This window comes from Hydra vulgaris, chromosome 11, assembly GCF_038396675.1.
Source record: "Hydra vulgaris chromosome 11, alternate assembly HydraT2T_AEP".
Classification (NCBI taxonomy): Eukaryota; Metazoa; Cnidaria; class Hydrozoa; order Anthoathecata; family Hydridae; genus Hydra; species Hydra vulgaris.
The window spans coordinates 540,001-560,981 of NC_088930.1; the positions used below are offsets into that span (position 1 = coordinate 540,001).

General features: G+C 27.2%; 1 protein-coding gene across 1 annotated transcript in view; it reads right to left on the reverse strand.

Annotated features, from left to right (window-relative positions):
* The window catches only part of LOC136087324 (uncharacterized), a 184,821-nt gene that overhangs the window by 3,210 nt on the left and 160,630 nt on the right, over positions 1-20,981 (reverse strand). The window contains exon 12 of the mRNA XM_065809750.1: positions 6,614-6,777. Coding sequence (XP_065665822.1) covers positions 6,614-6,777 — 164 coding nt within the window. The remainder of the gene's footprint in view (positions 1-6,613; positions 6,778-20,981) is intronic.

Genomic DNA, 20,981 nt, shown 5'->3' on the forward strand with positions numbered 1-20,981 from the left:
TATATTATCTAAAGTATATATAAAGATTTTCACAACGAAATAAAACTTTAGTTGTAAATTATAAAAGCATACCCAAAAAGCATACTAAAAAAAGTAAACGCAAACATCTAAAATACATTGCACAATAAAAAGATATCTTAAAATATAATTAGTTAACCAGCACCTCTGGTTAATCCAATGAAAATATAAATTTCAAAAGGAATCCCATTGAACAACATAACATATAAAACATAAATATTTTGACAATAAATTAAATTGTTTTAAAATACTCTTTGAAAATGCAATATTTACAGCAGAAATATAATTGAAAATACTTTGAAGGACATTGACTTTATTATTTGAAATTTGAGCATCCTGATTCAAGGCAGAAAACATTAGTACCACTGTCATGACTAAGATCGTAGATTGTTAATTCATGTTTATACAATTATTTTCTATTTTTAGTTTCTATATTTATTGGTATTGTAGTTTTTCTACTCTATTCTAGTTTCCATGTTTATTTTTTAATTTACACATCATTTATTTCATCCAAAGACAAATCAAGTCTCTTATGGACTATATAGAGTGCTTTTATATAAATTTTATTAACAAGATTGTCACTATAATTTAAGCGAAACATCCAAATCAAAGGACAGTGAAAAATTAGATAATATATTTGCGTTAAATAAAAAAACAGCTTGTCTATAAGATAAAAAAGTTCTTATTTGAGAAAAAGTAAAGCATTTACTATTGGCTTTTCTGCAAAAAGATTTAGTGTGATCACCAAACTTTAAATCTTTATTAATAATAATCCCACGTAGCATGACTTTGTCCGAAACAAAAAATTTGTCCTCAACAGCCATTAAAGATCGGTTAGTTATTTTTGGCCAACTATAAGTAATTGAAATTTTATTCTATTTCTTATAGTTGGCGATTATGTAGTTAAGTTCAAACCATTCAATGGCGTTTAGTGTTTCCATTTGCAGTCGTATAAGAAAATTCTCTAAGCTATTCTCTCAAACGTAGAGAGTGTTATCATCAGCAAAATCGCAAATCTTGGAGTCTTTAATAAATAAAAATAGGTAGGTTTTAAACATAGTTAAGAATATTGGTCCAAGGATCGATCCTTTAGGAACGCCCAATAAAAATTCTAACTACTTAGAAACTGATGAACACAATTTTACCCTTTGTTTACGATTGCTAAGATATGATGGTAAAAGTTCAAGACTTAAGAGAAAACCCAAAAACTTCCAATTTAGGTATTATTAAGTCATGAAGAATCAGGTCATTAGCTTTTGAAAGATCCATAAGCACGGCCTCAATAATATCTTTATTATGCAGACATGCCTGCCTTTTGTCAGTAAATTAAAGCACATGCTGAGTGCCATAACCTCTGCGAAAACCACATAACAGAAAGTTTAACTTTCTGTTATCTGGTTCAATAAATACCACTATTTGCTCAAGTAAAATAAGTTCAAAAACTTTAGAGAGAGCTGCAAATATACTAATTGGCCGATAGTTTGACTTATCCGTTGGAAATTAGGTTTTGAAATTTATAAATTTTCATGAAAAACACAATGAACAAAATAACTTAAATTTAGGATTGACATAACTAAGGGATGCACGACCCTAAATGGCTGGGGTCCTCCAAAGTAGTTTTGAGGGCATTTTTTCCAACCCATGGGTTTTACTTTAAGATTGGTTTCTAATGGAAACCTTGCGGTGGGCCCAGAATTTGTTATTATGTTGCTGGAATTTATGGGAATTATCTTAATAGTCGGCCATTTGTTAGACCTAACCTAAGAAATAAGTTGTTGTTTTTAAAAAAAAAAAAACATTTTGTCAAATGTGTAGAAGTACCGTAATATTGCTCTTATTTTGTAGTTCAATTCCCACCATATCCTTTGTAGTACTTCGGTTGGCTTGTTTCTTTGTTCTACTGCCTAAGCTGACTCAACTGTAGCAGAAGTCAGCCTCGGGGAGATGAACTATTTGGTAAAATAGATATATTTTTTTTGTCCATATTGTATTTTACGCATTAAGCTTGATGTAAAATGAAAACTAAATATTTCATTGTAAAAAACAATAAAAGTAGGTAAATGTAATAATAGTAAAGGGTTTAATAAATTAATAGTTATAAACTGAATTTCTATTTTTTAGAGTGGACTGGTTGAGCCCATACTAATGCAATGAAATATAGTAAAGAAAAAGTAAGAATGAGAATGATTTAAACATTTTATATACTTGCTAAAATATAAAAAATGACGTCTTTTATTTGTATCTTTTTTTAAAAAAAATATTCTGGTGATTTTAGAAACTTTGTAATAACATTTAAGTTTTTTATATAAGTTATTTTTAAAACCTGTTGTTTATATTTCAAATATTTTAACTATAATACTTTTAGGTATTGTTCAAATTTAATGTAGTTTTCTTTTATTTCAACTATAGGTTTTACTCAAATAATCATCAATAGATTGTAGAGAAAGCAGCGAGAATAGTTTTCAAATTTAAAAGACTCTAGTAGTGACAGTTGTTACGCATGCAAGTTGATCGTCACAAAGATTTAATAGATGATGAAAACAGAATTTAAAACAAATATTCATTTTATATTGTTTTTATTAATTGCATGTTAAATAAGTTGAAAACATTTATATGGGATATTACAGTACTAATATGGGAACCATAAGGGCAAACAAAATTGGAAACATCTGGTATCCATATGTGCATCTCAGCGGACAACATGTACATTGTATTCGGGACCCGTATTTGTTGGTTGACTGGGTAAAAATGCATACATTTTTAATCAGTTGTGGAACACCACAACCCACAGTGGGCCAGAATGCACTTTTACTGGACAAAATTCATAACTAATTTAATATTAGAGCTATATTCACTAAAATTAGTATGAGTACTAATATGATGTCTGCGCTTTTTATGAAGGTAATATTTTTTTATTTCGTTGCTATGGATACCTTTATTTTGCTTAGCAACAACCTACTTTTGTTATCTGCAGATATTTTATAAGTGCTATATTCACTAAATTTGGCATGAGTACCAATATGAGATCACACTTCTTACAAAAGTGATAATTTTTTAAATTTAGTTGTTATGGATACTTATATTGCTTAGTTACCGGATACTTTCCTTAGTTACAAAGTGGTAAATTGATATTTGAATATCTTATCGGATTTTTGACCCACCTATATTGAATAAAAATTGAGTATTTAGGTAAATAATGTTTTAGGAATAATAAAAGCAAAAAATAGTGCAAGAAAACGTTATCAATTTTAAATTACATCAAAAAATTATAAAACAAAAATATCGTTTGAAGATTGTTTAAGTAATTGTAAAACATCTGAAGGAAATGCTTTATGATTTGTTTGGTGTGATGTTGATTTACGCAATGATGAAATAACAGGATCACTGGAAACTAGGAGTCTATTGATAAGATCAGTATTTGTTGCTTTTCTGGATGTTTTTCGGCTGAAATTTTCGCGATAAGATTTAAAGTCTTTATTTCTAGCCTCTTGAGCTTCCTCTGACATAAGTCCGATGGGTAATGTAAGGCTTTTAATTATGTCATGTCCATGTATCAATACTTTGTGAACTGATTGAGCCATGTAATACCATGGATAAAGGGACACATATAGTCTAAAAGTGTCAAAACAATAATCCTTGAACTTTAAGCAGTTTATTTCAAATCCTGAAGAGAGAGTTACCAAGATAATGTAAAATCTGAATATAAGGTTTTAGTCAATACCCAGAATTTCAGCTGTTTGTTCATATGCTGCAAAAGCACGCCTTGAGGTATTGCCATCATTACTTGTTCCAGAACCACCACTTTTAGGGAAATCAACAACAAGTCCCATTTTGTTCATAAAATCAGTCTGAATCTTTTGTTTAGCTACAGATGCCTTTTCTTTGTGTTCTTTAGATCTTGCTTGCCACTTTCTTGTTTCTTTTTTATATGCAATGTGCAATAACATCTCAAAAAATCGAATCCATGCATGAAGACTGGAAAGACCATATTTGAACTCTCTGTTAGTATAATCTATATTAAGGATATCAAGACTATTCATATTTTTTGGAGAGACACCACACACTGAACAGCATTGGTATGAGTTATTTTTTTCAGATATTATTGTTTGAACCTTCCCATCAATCATTGTAAGTTCAATAATACAATTCACTTCAATAGAAGATCCGCAAACCTCTAATAAAATCATACCCAAGCTTTCTATCTCACTTTTAATGTACTGATCTTCTTCAATCACAGATTCCTTGGATTCCATTTTGTATGCAAATCTTATGGGTCTACAATAGGCTGTGGAGGACGACTTTTGATTTCTCCAAATAGGCACCTTTTCATTGCTGTTGTTAAATCCAGTCAAATCCAATGGGACAAGACAAGTAATAAATAATGATTCTTCACGCTTTAAATCTCTGTTAATGTCGGGTTCTGATAAAACTTGTTTATAAATGCTTTGGCCAGTAGCACCATCAAAACCAGCCTTACACGTTAGTGTTATTGTTTTTGTTGCTTTGTCGTTCAATATCAAGTGCCTTAGCACAGGTTCCTGAACTGCACAGATTCTTTGCAAAGTATGAGTCATTAAATCTTTTAAAGGAACTGAAGCTGAATAGTCCTCCACTGTTATGTTTGCAGGATAACATTTCAATTTTGCATCTCTGACATCATTGTAAGCGGGGTAGATGTTATATTCTTTCTCCAAGGCTCCGCTTCTAATCAATTGATAGGAAGCTTTTGTCAGACTTGCATCAATTATTAAAGCCAGTGCTTCGTCTGCTGAATATCTAGTTGCTTTATCTGTATTTGATATATTTAAAACATTCTTGGCAGCAATAACAACAGATTCATCTCTAAATTTTTTATTAGCAGCAAAAAATAATTCATTGGATGAATGAGATTCAATTAAACAAGATACACGCCGTTTTTTAGTTTTATTAGAACTATTATCAAATGCAACTGGTTTTCGACCACGTCTACTTGCAGTTGTTCATTGTCTTTTTTTCTGACAATTAAATATTCATTAAGCCAGTTCACAAACTTCTTTTCAAAATTTTTCACATTATAGTTTGCAGATTTCCACTTTTTTTTATACAAGTAAATAAATCGTTGAACAGCATGTCTAAAATCAACGTCTTTAAAATCAGCAAATTTTGGCTGAATAAATTTTAATATATCTTCAGTAATATTTTGTTTTGAAATACTAAGATTGTTTTTTTGGAGAAAATTATGAATGTCTAAGTTTAACAAAACCATATCTAAATAATTATTGTAACAAGTATTTTGTATTTAAAAGTAAAATGTTATAATATATATGCCGCCTGGACTACTAATACTTGTTAGTAATTAAGTTACTACAAGTGTTAGTAATTAAAAGTAAAAGTAATTAAATTACTGTCAGTGTTAGTAATTAAATTACTAACAACTACCGAAAATATGTTGTTGCTATGTTATGCAAAGTAAGGTATCCATAGTAACCAAAAAAAGTTAACCTCATAAGAATTCTGAATCTCATTTTAATACATTCCCCCAATATTGTGTCTTTAGCGCAAGTAAAATACTGTTAAAACAACGTTAATGTAAAAATGAGTTGTTGCTATGCAAAATTTAGTACCATAGCAACCAAGTTAAAACATACATAAAATCTTAACGGGGATTTAAGGGGACGAGCAATCAATTAAAACTCGATTGAAGCATCATATAGCTCAAATAAATATAAGACAACACATGGCAAATTGTGGTAATTATTAGTTATTGTGCGGCAAAAAATAAGTTTCTTAAGAAATTTTTTTTTTTAATCTGTGATTTTCAAAGTATAACTGAGATAACATGCTATGACAAATTTATTTCACACATTGGTTTTTCTTATCTCTAAATACTCTAGAATAACATGTACTAATTTTTTGTTTCAAAAACGTAGATGTAATTGAAATATAACACAACGTTGATGTCACCGTCAATTACTTATTTATAATTTTTATTTTTTTTTATTTTATCTCAATATTGAAATGCTTAGAGTCCTGGTAACTTAGGGATTTAATATAAATAAATTATCAATAGATTTCTCCTAATATATGTAGATACTAAAATTGAATAGGTTTTCAAGATTAGACAACTGAAATTTTTCCCATTCTGTCCACCTACTGGCCCACTGTGCAACCTATTGATTAATGGAACTAATGCGTTCCTTTAGAACCATATTTAAAAATTATTTCTAATATGCAAAGGCAGTGCAAATATATCTTAAAAGTGGTTCATAGCAAATAAACTTTCATTGAATATTGACAAAACAACGTCTGATGTATTTACTAAAAAGTCTAGATTTTAGAAAATAAATTTAAAATAAATATAATAATATAAAAAGATTATTCGCAAGGATAATATTTTGAATAATTGTAAACGAATATTTAAATTGGGAAAGTCATTAGTCTAAACAACTAAAGTTGTTCGGCTAACCTTTTACTTTAACTATATGGTTTTAGTTAGACTAAAACTAACCTTAACTTCCATCCCTAGCAACTTATAACTTTATTAAGATGTTAAGTATACTAATATAATTATTATCTTCAAAAATTGTTAAAAATGTATTATAGCACACAATCTTACATTGATTTCCAGGTATTCACACTGAATGGTAAACGATACTCCCCTACAAACCTTCACCATATTTAAAACATTTTCATCTATAGAACTTTTTTTTATGACAAGTATACTTTTTCCAAGTTTTCTTTGACAGAATTCGTCGATGTTATTCGGACCATAGAAAGGACCTAAAATGAAATATGATAAGGTATTTTTTTTGGAGTTTAATTGCAATAAAGTTTAAACTAAACTAAGAGCTTTCAAAATACAATTCAGAATTAGAATTTATTAAATAAAAAATAATTTTTCCAAACAGTTAAAAATACTTGGATTTACTTGAGTATTAATGAATCATGCAAATGTTATAATGCAACTTCTGCTCTTGATCAAAACATGTCACTTAATTACCAAGACATTCAATCTTTCCGTAACTATTGATTAAGTATATCATTATCTATCATTTATATCATTTATATATCATATCTATATCATCTATATCTATCTCTATATCATTTCTTCTTTTGTTTCACTCTTACCCTTTTTTCACATGTAAAACAAGTTTCATTAAGGTGCTTTGCAAATTTTTTTTTCATTTCTCAAAACTTTTGACATACGCCTATTGGCATACGTCAACGGTAGCTTGACTGGTAACTTCTTATATTATTGCAGTGCAAAAAAATGTGTTACTAAAACACTTCAATGCCCCAGCATAATATAAACGTTATACCAAAATTGTGTTGCAAAAAAAAACAATAAAGAAAAATATCAATACTAGGTAACACAATAGAAATGACGATATTGCATATAAGATTTATTTAAAAAATTTTTTGCATAATGTAAATAACGCGACAATAAATTCATATATAAGAATTTGCAGACTTTGAATAAAAATATACAGTGATAAAAAATACTAGAATACGCAGGCTTGGATAGGAATGGCGTGCGGTCACACGCTGTAACTGACCATGCTTACAATATTTTGTGCAAAATTATTTATTTATTTAAGCTAAAAAAATGTACATGCACTTATAACTTTGCAAGTGCGCACTTATAACTTTGCAAACAAGCACTTAAGGTGGTACAACACCAAAAAACTAGGAAACTCATCACTTACTTTAATACTTAAAAAATCTATCTGTTAAACGGATTAAAACAGTGTTTAGAGTAAGTGAACAAAATTTCAGGTCATATGATGATGGCTAGCCTAAATATTATGTTTTGAAATTTAGTCCAAAAAGGCATTTTTTGATCGTTTTTCCATCATTATGGTCCTAATGCTAATTGAAAAAAATTTTTTTTTTTGCTTTTTTTTATTTAAACCATTTGAGTAAACTGTAATTAAAAGCATTTTTATTTTAGAGATTTAATTCATTTTTTTATTTATTTGGTGTTGTACCACCTTAAAACTTTGCAAACATGCACTTCTATCTTTGCAAAAACCTGCAAATGCAATCAAAAAAAAGTATTACGATTTAATAACTTTAAATCTTTGATCTTTTCAAAAGTTTTTATTCTACGTAAAGACTAAAATAAAAAATAAATTTTAATGATTGTTTTAAAATAAACGCATTTTTATTAAATAAGCAAAAAATGTTAAGTATATTTTTTATTACTTATGAAAGCAAGTATTTTTTTAAAGTAAAGTTTTTAAACGTAATAATTTTAAATCTTTTAAACAAATGTTTTTTTTTTAAGATTTTCAAGAACTAATTTAAATTACGATTGTAATGAACAAGTTCGAAACTTTTTGTTATATTATTTTTTAGTGCCCAGAAACATTATGTAATAATTATTCACGATGATAAACTATATCTTTTTTTACTTATATACGTAAGTACTTTTTTGATAAACGTAAAAGTCTTTTGAAATGTTTTCACCTTACAACTTTTAAATTCTTTTAAAGAAATATTAAATTTTCAAAAGATATTTCCTTTAAAACGGAATGATTTGCTTGCTTTTATTCTTTTATTTTTATTATAAGAAATTCTTAAAAAAAAAAAAATTAAGTTTGACTTAGTAATCTTTTTTTAATTTAGTGTTAAATAGTTAATTTATATTATTTTAAAGTTTTTTTTATTAAATATTTTTCTTTCTTTACAACTCGTCGGTAAAAACATTTTTACAAACTTAAACAATTAAAACAATAATTTATATAATACTCTGATAATTTAAGTAAAGTTTATTTATTAAATAATCGCTGGAAGTAATTTGTTACTTAATGTGAAAGCGTTTAGCGTAACTTTAAAAAAACGTTTCTAAATGTTTTTAAGTTACATATTTCAAACGCTATTAACAACGTAGCGTAAAGTAATTTTCGCTTCGATTTGAGTTTTACTTTAGTTAAGTTTGAGTTTTATTTTAGCTCTTATATATTTTCTTTATTGTAACGAATTGTTTAACTTAGCATTTCTTTTTTCGTCACATTTCTAAAATGTTTAAGTTGTGAAAATATATAAACAGCAGTTGTCAAGCTAAAAGGCGTTGCACGTAACAAATTTGAAACTTACTATTAGGTAAAAAAACATGAAACATCTAAGTACACTTTGTTATTTTTCATTTTACAAATAGGGTAAGGTGGGGTAACGTGGGTCTACGGGTTAATCTGGCTCTAATTCATATTTATCTGTTTTATTTATTGTTTTTAATGGTTTTAGGTATAACGTTGAAATTTTTACCACGTTGTTATAACATATTAGGCTAATTAACTTTAAAATATAACCAAGCTATGCTGTTAGAAACGGCACTTTTTTTAAGCTAAAATGCTAGATACATAAACAAAGTCATTTTTTTCTCCGTTTTTAAACTTTAGAGAAATTATATTCAAATAAGACATAAAAGTATGAAAAATGGTTACTTTGAAAGTTAAATTACTATATTTTAGGGATAGTATACCTGTAAGACACTAACGCACATGGTTTGTTTAAAATTTGAAATTTAATCAGGTGGGGTAAAGTGGGTCTATATATGTAAAATGTTATGATAAGAATTTATATTATTGAAATTATTGTTAGTAACATTATAAACTTATTAGTTTCATCAGACTAAACTCTTTTCGTGTTAATAATTCTTCAGAACTATTAAACACTTATGTTTGAAGTTTATAAATTTGAAGCTTATATTATGAAACATGTGTATTTATTTCACCTAGGACCTAGGCTTGGTCAATAAAATCTTATATAAGACCTATTTGGTGTTAAAATTTTGTTTCTTAGGATATGTTATGATTTATGCTAATTTATTTCACTAAAAGTTTAACAGATTTTTCATAAATATTACTTTAGAAAGTATTAAAAAAAAATGCCAAGATGATGCAATAAAAAAATAAAACCCAAGTACAATGCTAATAGTTTGGAAAAAGCAATTATGTTAGTATGTGAGGAAAAAAATACTATTTATCGTGCTGCAAAAGAATGTTCTGTTCCTGAAGAAACATTGAGACAAAGAATAAAACAATGAGAATTTAATGCAAACAAACGTAAAGGTTGAAAAAGTGTGCTGGGTGACAATGATGAAACTAGGATTGTAGCTGCAGTGCAGTATTGTCAAAGATATGGTCTTCCATTAGATTCTATTGACATTTATAATTTGAAAACTCTTTTTAAAAAGAGAAATCCTGGGAAAAATTGGATAATTTCTTTGAAGAAGAGTCATGTTGATAAACTACGATTATGTAAACCTGAAATACTTATATTTTCAAGAGCTAAAAGTTTAACACGTTAAGTTGTAGATAAGTTTTTTACTATTTCACAAATCGCTTAACGAAGAGAGTATTTGTACATCCAAAATAGCCATGTATCATAAAAGCCTTGTACCATAAAAGCGACCACGAACAACCATATCCAAACTGTATGTCTTCCAATAAGCTGCTCACACGCATTACAACCGTTAGATGTGGCTCTCTTTGGAACATTAAAGAATGAGTGGAGGAAATTTTAAAGCGGTTTGCAAGAGAAACAACACAAAAATATTGATAAGACAGCTTTTACAGGGTTATTGAAACAATTGTGTCAGAGACTCTCTCCAGCAAATGCTATAGCAGGATTTCGTGGTACAGGTATCTCGCCATTAAGTAAAGAAAAGATGGAAAGAAAAATAACAGGCATTGACTTTCTCAATCAATCACCTGAACGTTATAACCCTAAATCTCCAAGATTACAAACTCCAAGATCAGCTATGCGAGAAGCTTTAAGGTCACTCATATGTCCGAATGTATCTGCAGAAACAGCAGCAATAATAGAACAACAAAAACAAAAAAGGAATAGAGTATAAGAAAAATGTAAAGAACTCCTTACAAAAGAGTCAAACGGTGGTTACTTAAGGAATAAAAAGTTAAAGAGGAAAAAAACTTAAAAGTTAAGAAAATATATACAAAAAAAACTTTTACCTAAAATTTTACTAAACTTTTACTCTATTGAAGTATCAAAGAAATACCCAAAAAGATCTCAGAAGTGCCGAAAATAGCATGAATGTTATCTTAAAAGTACGGTGATCAAAATAATAGCTATTTTTTATAAAACACTTTATTAAAACATTATTATTTCTGCTTTGAATCACCATTTTTTTACTTTTATTTGTCAGCGCTTTTAATTTTTATTGTTGTCCTGTGTATGTATGCACTTTCTTTTTAAATAAAAATATCTTAACCCTTTAAAAGTCCGCGCGTTTTCTTAAAAACGGTTGCTATAAGTTTTGCGTTTTTTCTTGAAGTGGTCTCTAAATGTCCCAGCTTTTTTAAAACTTCGTTTTTTTTACTTTTAAATTAAAAAAAAAGTTTTTACTATTTTAACACTAAAAAACACTATTATTCATGTATAAGAATTTATAACCATACTATAATAATAGAAAATTTTTATAAAAAATAAGTTCTTATATTCAGTCTTTGTGTGAAAAGTCATAAAACATGGAGCTGCACAAAGTCCTACATCACATTCTACCCATTCATATCTAGAATCTTTTCATTTTTTTTGTTTGTGACATACCACACACCTTCTCTGAGCATTAATTTTTTTTTTCAGATGCTGGCACATATGATGGAAAATGTTGGTCAATCAAGCGTAAGGTGTTGTTTGCTACCAATCTAGAGTGAGATTTTTTTGGCTGTTGGCCATATCATTGAATCAATGATGTGATTAACATTGTTCTAAAATTTAAAGATGTCATATTACGACCCATTTTTTTACAAACTATTTGTGCATTAAATGCTGCTAGATTGATTAAATGAGTAAACACTTTCTCGTACCACTTTTTTACCCTTTTTCTTTCAACTTCGTATGATGTCATCATTTGGTCACTTCTATCTCCCATATTTTGATTATAATCATCAATAACTAAAGGATCTAACTTTTCTTTCCCAGATCTTAAAACATTTTTAGTATCATCAATAAGTTGAAATGGTATAAACATCCTTTTTATCTTTGTGTTATCATGATATTTGTTTTTTCTTCGTACTTTGCGTTCATTTTTTTTTAACTTTTCATGGATAGATATAGGTAAACCTTTTCTGTTTTTTCGAAGTGTTCCTATGGTATCTGTAGATCTTAGCAATAATACTGATGAAAGCTCGTAGGAAGAATATCAGCTGTCAACGTAAAGTTTGTAACCCTGATCAAGTAAGCCATCCATAAGCAACATAACGATTTTTGTTGCAACGTAGCGATAATCTGAACTTAGAGTATTAGTCAGCTTAGATACTGTATATAAAATGGATTTCCATGCATATGCTGAATCTGACTCGCATAATAAAAAATTTTTATACCAAAACTGGCATTTTTGCTGCGAATACACTCATTCCAAGAAAGTCTCCCTTTCCACAACAAAAGTGACTCATCAATTGATATATTTTGTGTAGGTGTATACACCTCTTGGAATTTTTTTGTCAAATAATCCCATACTGTGCTTATTTTGGATAAAACAGGATATTTATTTGGTAATGTGCTAGAATCAACAAAATGAATAAACTTATCGATTAACTTGAACTTGTTATAGGATAACAACCACTTAATACCAGCACTTGCAAACAATGGATTTGTGGTGTAATACATTTCATACGTGGGCTTCCAAAGTACTCCTTGATATAAAAAAAATCACAGGCAAACAACGCCTCATTCTGGATTTAACTGATAATTCTTTTTTATTTATAGTTTGGGAAGCATATTGATTAGTTTCATTAACAATAAACTCACAAAATTCATCTGTAAAGTAAAGCTCAAAAAAATAAAGAGGATCATTTTTGACTATATCTTGATTGCACCCAGAAATACCGGTAAATTCAAAGGGGTGAACTCTATTATTTGAAGGTTCCGATTTCCAAATCGGTGTGTATGAGCCAGGAAATATATTTTCTAAGGAATTGTCACTAGAACTAAGAGCATCGACAAATGCAGGCATTTCTTCTTCTACACTTAACTCTAATATCTTTGGTTCGGAATTTTCTTCATCAGAAACATCAGATAAACTATACCCTTCTTCTGAATCTGAATATTCGCTTATTCGTTAATGATTTTTGCACTGAAAAAAATTGCTTATCTGCCAAATTTAAAATAAAAGTAAACACGTGCTAAAGTAAAAAGCTGAACAAAAAGTTTATTAATTATGCATTAATAAACTTTGTGACGATTAGAAGTATAATTACTCATAAAAAGAAAGATATTATGAGGAGATACACCAAAACGTAATATTAGGGCATAGACATTCAGGAACCACTTTTAGTTTGCGTAATATTACGGCATGAACATTAAGAAACTACTTTGGATTTGCGTTTTATTACGGCATGGACTGTCAAAGGGTTAAGACTACTTTTTTAAATAAAATCTTGTATATATACTATTAAAAAGGGGGCGTGCATATAGAATGTATGTCAGATTTTTCATACGCAGTAGTATTTTAAACCAGAACTACCAACATTTTAGGTAGACCCACATTACCTTACTACGTGGGGTAATGTGGGTCTATATAAGTATCTTAAAATAAAAGCTCCCTAGACCTATTGATAGTATTTTAAATAATAGTTTTTTGTTAAATTTGATTAGTAAAATGTCCAATCATCATTTTAAGATATTTTTTGTCAGAAAGCCAATACCTAAGCATTGTTTTTTTTTTTTTAACTCAAAGTCAGAAATAGGTAAAAATAGGCTCAGATTACCCCACCCTACCCTAGTAGATTTGTTAAACGCCTGATTGCGATCTAAACTAATTCGACCGAAACATTACAAAAAAAATAAATAATAAAAAGTTGCACTTAGCTGTTTTTGAATTTTTATATCTTATATCATAAAATCAAGTGCACCAAGTAATATCATTAAAACAAAAAATAGCTATTAAAAATGAATCAAAGTTATTCGTGCCCATCGTAATTTAAATTTATTAAAATTTTCAAAAATTAAATATACCAAAAAAGATTTTTAAAAATCCTTTTATAAAACCATAACAAAATACTTTAACTCTTATATTTATCAAGAAATACTTAAATAAGTAAAAAAAGTTATGCTATATTCTTTGATAATATAAATAAAATGCATTTATTTTAAACAATAATTAAAAGTATAATTTTATTTTATTTAAAATCTTTGCATAAAATAAACACTTTAGAAAAGATTAAAACTATTCATTTACACACGTAACGTAAAAAAATGTTACTTGCGTAGCAGTCAAAACAGCCGTGTTCAAATCGTAAAAATAAAATTTTAAATGCGTGGTCAGTTATAGCGTGCGACCACACATCATTCCTATCCAAGCCTAAATGCCCAACTTAAAAAGCAAAAATAATTTATAATGCAATTTAATTTGTAAATACTATTTATTGCTAAAATCAATCTTGAATTTTTTGGGCCATGCTCATTTTGCATAGCCATATTAATTATTGGCGCTCTCAATGCGAATGTTTAAATTCGTTTATATTGCAAAGTTCTTAACAATGTGTGTTAATAATATACAGTGATAAAAAGTATTCAAATAAGCAATGTGAAAAGCTTAAAATAATGGTATAATGTAATATATTTTAAAAATAATTCTCATTGTTAAAATCATTGAACGAGTGATGAACTCCGTTTTTGCTATTCAATCAAATACATCCAAACATTGCACTCAGTGTGCCTAATGCATTGTTTTAGTTTTACATCGTTGTTTAGTAAATTTTTTGTTATAGATGATTTAATCTAATAAAACAATTTTGAAGGAAACACTTTAAATTACAAAATAGGGTAAAACGATTTAAAAATTTTTTGAAATTTAAAATTCCTGACATGCGAATTGTTTCATTTTAGAGAAAAAAGAACCTAACTTTTTTTTTTTTTTTAGTTTAACTAGGTTCTAATATTAGTAATATATTATTTATTTTACTTTAATTTAATTTTACCTATTTGTTTTTATTATAATACTAGTTTTTTTTTTCCTAATCTCAATCTGGTACTTAAAGGAAGCGGAATAAAGTTCTCGTTTTGAAAATACTATTTTTTGAAATAAAAAATTTAATAACAAAAACAAAAAAAACAAAAAAAAAAGGAAAAATGCACCTTTAAAGGTTGCTTTATTGCGAATTATGTTAAAACAGTCGGTTTTAAGCCATAAATCTACTTACATCTTTTATGACGTAATTTTTTTTTTTTAAAAAAATAATATTTTCAAGATCAGCCTTATATTCTGCTTCTTTTGAATTTCAGATTGACATAGTTTGAACGAAAAAAAATTTAACTAAAATTTGAACCCGGTGAGTTTTTGAAAATCTCAAAGGAACCTGAAGAACTCATCTTAATCAAAAAATATTTTTTTACTTTCTTTTTATAACTTCAGGAACATTTTTTTCAAAAATATTTTAGTTTTTGCAATAAAAATTCCTTTACCATATTAGATTAATTAAAATCAGCGAGGATTAAACACTGGTTTATTATTAAACAACAATTTATTGTTAAACAACACTTTATTCATAAACAACATTTTATTCTTAAACAACGTTTTATTATCAAACATCCATAGTTTATATAGTAAAATTATACCATTGATTTAAAATCGTTTTTATATTCTGGATTGTGATTTTGTTTGAGCACAGTTGGATTTTACAATCTCTTGAAGTTAAAAACTAGCTACGGACCAGAGCAACAGAAAAAATTTAATTACACAATCGGTCATATGTATATTCTAGGTCATAATATATCTTCCTAATTATTTATTGCGTTCAAGATAATTTATCCATAGATAAATTTTGTAAAGTCATTTTCCAAATACAAAAAGTAACATTTCCTTTTGAAAAAAATATACACACATAAAAAATATATGTATATACGTTTTTGTAATTTGTTTACAATTCCAAAAATACTTTTACTCATTATTTCAGCGTTGTGATTAGTTTTTTTTTTAGTTTTAGTTAAATAATATTTTTCTATTTTCGTTAGTTGGTTTAGATATAAAAGTTCAATATTTTATTTTGTATAAAAAGATAAAATATTTTGTGCTAAACTCGTAATAAATTAACAAACTTAACTTGATTGAAAAACACTACTATATGATATTTATTATATTTTCAGTATAATTTATACTAATTTCACTACTATTGCAATAGGTATAAGAAAATCAATGATTATATTGATAAAATGGAAAAATTTACACTAAAAACTTTTTTTTAATTTTTCATCATTGTGTACTTTCTCCGTCGATATTTGTGTAGTGAAATCAGTATAATTTATACTAATTTCACTATTTCACTCCTGAAGTTAGTATGACTCATACCAATTTTAGTATAAAAATAGTAAATGATATAGCAGACAATGACTAAGGACAAAGTATTATTTAAATTAACAAAATAATTTGTAAACAAATAGTATTGCCATACTATGAAGGTAAAGTTTTATAAACTATTTTATTATATTGAAGCAAAATTTATTAATTATAATAAAAAATCTCAACAATGTTTCTATAATTTTTTGAGTCTTTTTGTATTTCTTTCAGTTTTTTTAACTACTTTGAAGAAGAAGTTCACAAACTAGACATTATAATTGCTGCATAAGTATTTAAAAATGAGAAATAATTATGCTGCTGTTTACTTTATGTTATAAAAGAGCATGAACAATTGCCAACTCTTCAATCAGAGATCCTTCATCTTGAAAACAATCTTAAATGGTTAAATGATGTTTTTTTTAATGGCTGTAATAAACAATGAAGATGTGGTGGACATTGAATACATTTACAAAGCAGAAATTGAGTTATTTAACACTGAAAAGGACAAAAATAATTTCAAACTGAGTTGTGTTTGACTTGATTATTAATAGCTTAAATAAGTACATTTTTGTTTATAAGTTACTGAAAAGAGAAGTTGAATCATTTATTATCTTTTCATCATAATATTAGTATAGAAAAAAAGTAAGGGAATTACTCTGGGTGGGCTTAGATATAAACGTTACCATTTATATATTAATATCTATTATTCGTTTTGAAAATACTTTTATATCTTGTATATAATTAAATACAATTGGATGTTTAAAAAAAAAAACACTTTAAACTTTGCATCTAAACTTTATTTCCTTTATAAAACTATTTTTGTTTCTTTTAGACAAATAAATAAAAATCTCTCAAACATGAAGATTCTTTAACAAAAAGTCTAGAACCGTGTACAAGATTAACTGAGGCAATTTTGAAGTTGTTGAAATTTTAAAAGCAGGCTTACCATGGAAAAAGTTTTGTTGGCTATCACGTGCATAAAATGCTAATTGTACATCGTTATTTATATAGTTGATTTAGCCTAAATTAGTATTTTTTGTCTTTAAAATAAAATATCTTTTTCAAATAATATTTTATAATTCCCAACAACAAAAATTGGATATACTATTTTAAAATGTTATTATTGTATAATTTGAAAATAAAATAAAAATTCATAGAAGGTCATGGGCAAATTTAGCTCAAACCATTAAATCATATTCCTAAAGTTAAAAGCTAAAAGTTTTAGCTGAAACAAAAGGGATTTTAAAATTATAATTCAAAAATAATTAGTAGTAAAAATACCTTTATTATATATGTTCTGTTTAGAAATCATCAATACTTTAGTTATGTAATTTGATTCCAAAGTTTGTGTACGAAAGAGGGTTATCAGGCACAAATGTACATTAAAGAGCAATTGATATCAGCAGAAAATATGAGAAACTGTTTGATCAGTTTGCTCAATGCTAAAATATCTAATAGTACTATGACAGCATATGAATTTTGGCTTTTGCGTGAGTTTATTTTACCTTGTTTCAACATCTTTCCTTTATTAGTTAAAAAATTTATTAATAAAAGATATTTACATTAAAAGGGTACATTTTTAGTTGTCTTTTAGAGTAAACTGATTGACGGTTTGATGATTTTATTTTTGTGATAAATAGCCAGATGCTTTAGTATCACTAAAACCTCATATGGTACAATCCCATGCTGTTACATGTTTGCAGAAATAGGAGTTATTGTGTTGAGCAAGATTTCAACATTTAGTGCAACAGTTTTAAATGTGATTATCATATCCAATATCAAAATGTGATAAATCTAAAACAATCACATCTCATATCAAAATATGAGTATAAAATCAAATAAAATGGAAATTTCGATACCTTACAACTGTTCATAGATTAGAATGCAAGGAATTATATTTAATATCAAAATCTAATAAATCTAATACAATAATATCTCCTTTCAAAATGTAAGTATCAAATCATTCAGATGAGTCTTTATTGATGAAACAAAGTGTAGAATGAGAAAAAACTTTGTGAAGTCATTTTCTACTGACTTATAATTGCTCTGTTCTTTTAAAAACATTGACCACACTATTTTACAGAATACATTTTAAAATTGTTTATATATATATATATATATATATATATATATATATATATATATATATATATATATATATATATATATATATATATATATATATATATATATATATTCATATATATATATATATATATATATATATATATATATATATATATATATATATATATATATATATATATATATATACGTAAGTGTATATATATGAGTAAAGAAAATGTATTTATATTATCATGTATAATATTGTATATTATATTTTTTGCCCTATAATTATTTCTTCATCAAGAAAATCAGGCTTTTTGCAAACTTCAAAAAGCTCCATTAAAGTTTTCACGCAGATAATATAAGGTAAAAATCTCAATTGTATCTGATGATTTAAATTTACCTTTCAATTCAACTAACACTTGATCTATAAATGGAATGTTGAGAGACCATTTAAAATACTAATCAAACGTTTCAGAGGGTGAATTCGCTTGATGAATTCATTGGCCTGTGTGAACTCATGGCGTTACTGGCCTTCTATTTTAATTTTCGTAAAGAATTGATGCATGCTTATATATTTGATAGGCAAGCATTTTCGTCTACTCTCATAATTTCCATTTCTGAGATGACATATTTAACAAAGTTAAAGGCATATATTATGCCACTAGACTTTTCCTCCAACTTAACTATAGGCTCAAGAAGAAACCAAATAGTTCCCTGTAGTGTAGTGATATAAAAAAATCAAAACTCCCAAACGCTTTCAGAAAAGACAGTAGTTGACTTTTGTCTTCTGCATTCCATTTAGCGCGGCATATTCATTATTATTGCCACAACTATTTTTTAAAAGTTAAAAAATTTTGTCCAATTTGCACTACTTTTTAAAAATAACCAAAAATAATAACCAAATTCTAAGTCTATGATACGCACAATGGGTGTATATTGCTTTTGGTTGAATACTCGGAAATTGGTTTGTACTCATAATAAAGAACCTGTCATTGATGCCGAACCATTGAATCCTTTGCCTGTCATATTTTCAATTTTCAATTTAAGGTCATCTAAAGTTTGCTTAATTTAAATAAAAATGTCTTCGTCTCTCATATGCTCAAACTTTACAAATGCCAGAAACTCGTATCTCATGTTACTTTTCAACAAATCTTCATACAAGATATAGTTACTCTGTGTGATGAGAATTAATTGCATTTGCACGCACAAAAATTGTTTGGCTTCCTTTATTTCTTTCTTCATAGAAGCTTGTGACTTTTTCCTAAAACCTAGAAAATTTTATTTTTACCCTTCGCTGAAATATAACGAGCATTTTTTATTTTTAGACTTAAAAAATGTTGTTGGAATTTAAGCAATGAAAGAAAGTTAGCAACATTTCCAAGTCTTTTTACATATTCAAGCGTACCATGCAGAGGTATATACTACTTTCTACAATAAATATCAGCTTTCATTATACATTTCAAAACTCGTGTATTGCATTTGATTCATTCAGCAAGTTCTTTACTTATTTGACAGTCGACTTTATATAAAACATTTTCAAATGTTGATTGAATAGTATAACATTCGTTCAAGCAACGTTTGTGGTATCAAAAAGAGTATAAATCTAAGTTTATACTTTTTTTGACCTTCTTCCTCAGCTCCACTATTTCTTTTTAGATTCATATTGATGTAAATAATTTATAGGAATAAAAAAATACATTTAAGTAAATACGAATGCTAAAAAATGGAATAAAAACAAAACGCATGAAAAAAGTACTAAATTTTTGTGTGAAAAAAAAAAATTAATATCGTATACTGCGATGTCTTTCTTTTATAGCTGTGCTATATTCACTTTTATAAACCATTTCATTTTTTTTTTTAGTTCTAAGTTCAGAGAAGACCTTATTTTAACTAAATGAAAGTCTTCTTTAGACTTAAAACTAAAAATCTGACCAAACCGAAACACTTAGTTGATACATGTTGATTTTAAGATCAACAAGTAGATAAATCAACAGTTAATTTACCCAGGTTAGGGGATCAATGAAATGTTACAATGCGTTACAAGGGGGAGAGAGAAGGCCAAAAGATGTCAAAAATTGCATGACGTAATTTATGGATGACCCATTAATAGCTTTCATACATATTTTTAAGAGAATTTTAAATTTTTTTGCTATGCAAAAAAATTTAAAATTCTCTTAAAAATCTAATTATTTATTTCTGTCAAAAGTTGAAAAAAATAAAATAAAGGAAATTTTCCAAAGAATCTTTGTGATGTTTTTTCATTCTAACTTTGATTAATTTTGTAGATGTTCTTGAAATACCATATGGGGGAATTTTTTAACTTTTCACATATAATTAAGTTGCCTTTGATTGGATAATTAATAATATTTCCTCCTTCCCATTTTTTAGAAAATAATTTTGTCAATCGGTCTTAGAATCAATTAAAATTAATTAAATCAATCAATTATCAACAACAATACCTCGGAACTACAAAAGAAAAGACCTCAACAATTATAGCGAAGAGCAAATGAAAAAACCACTCAAAAACGCGACAAGTAATGAGCAAACCCCGTTGCAAACTAAGATAGATCTTGTCAAAAATGGGTTTCTGAAAAATCTTAATAAAATTATTTTT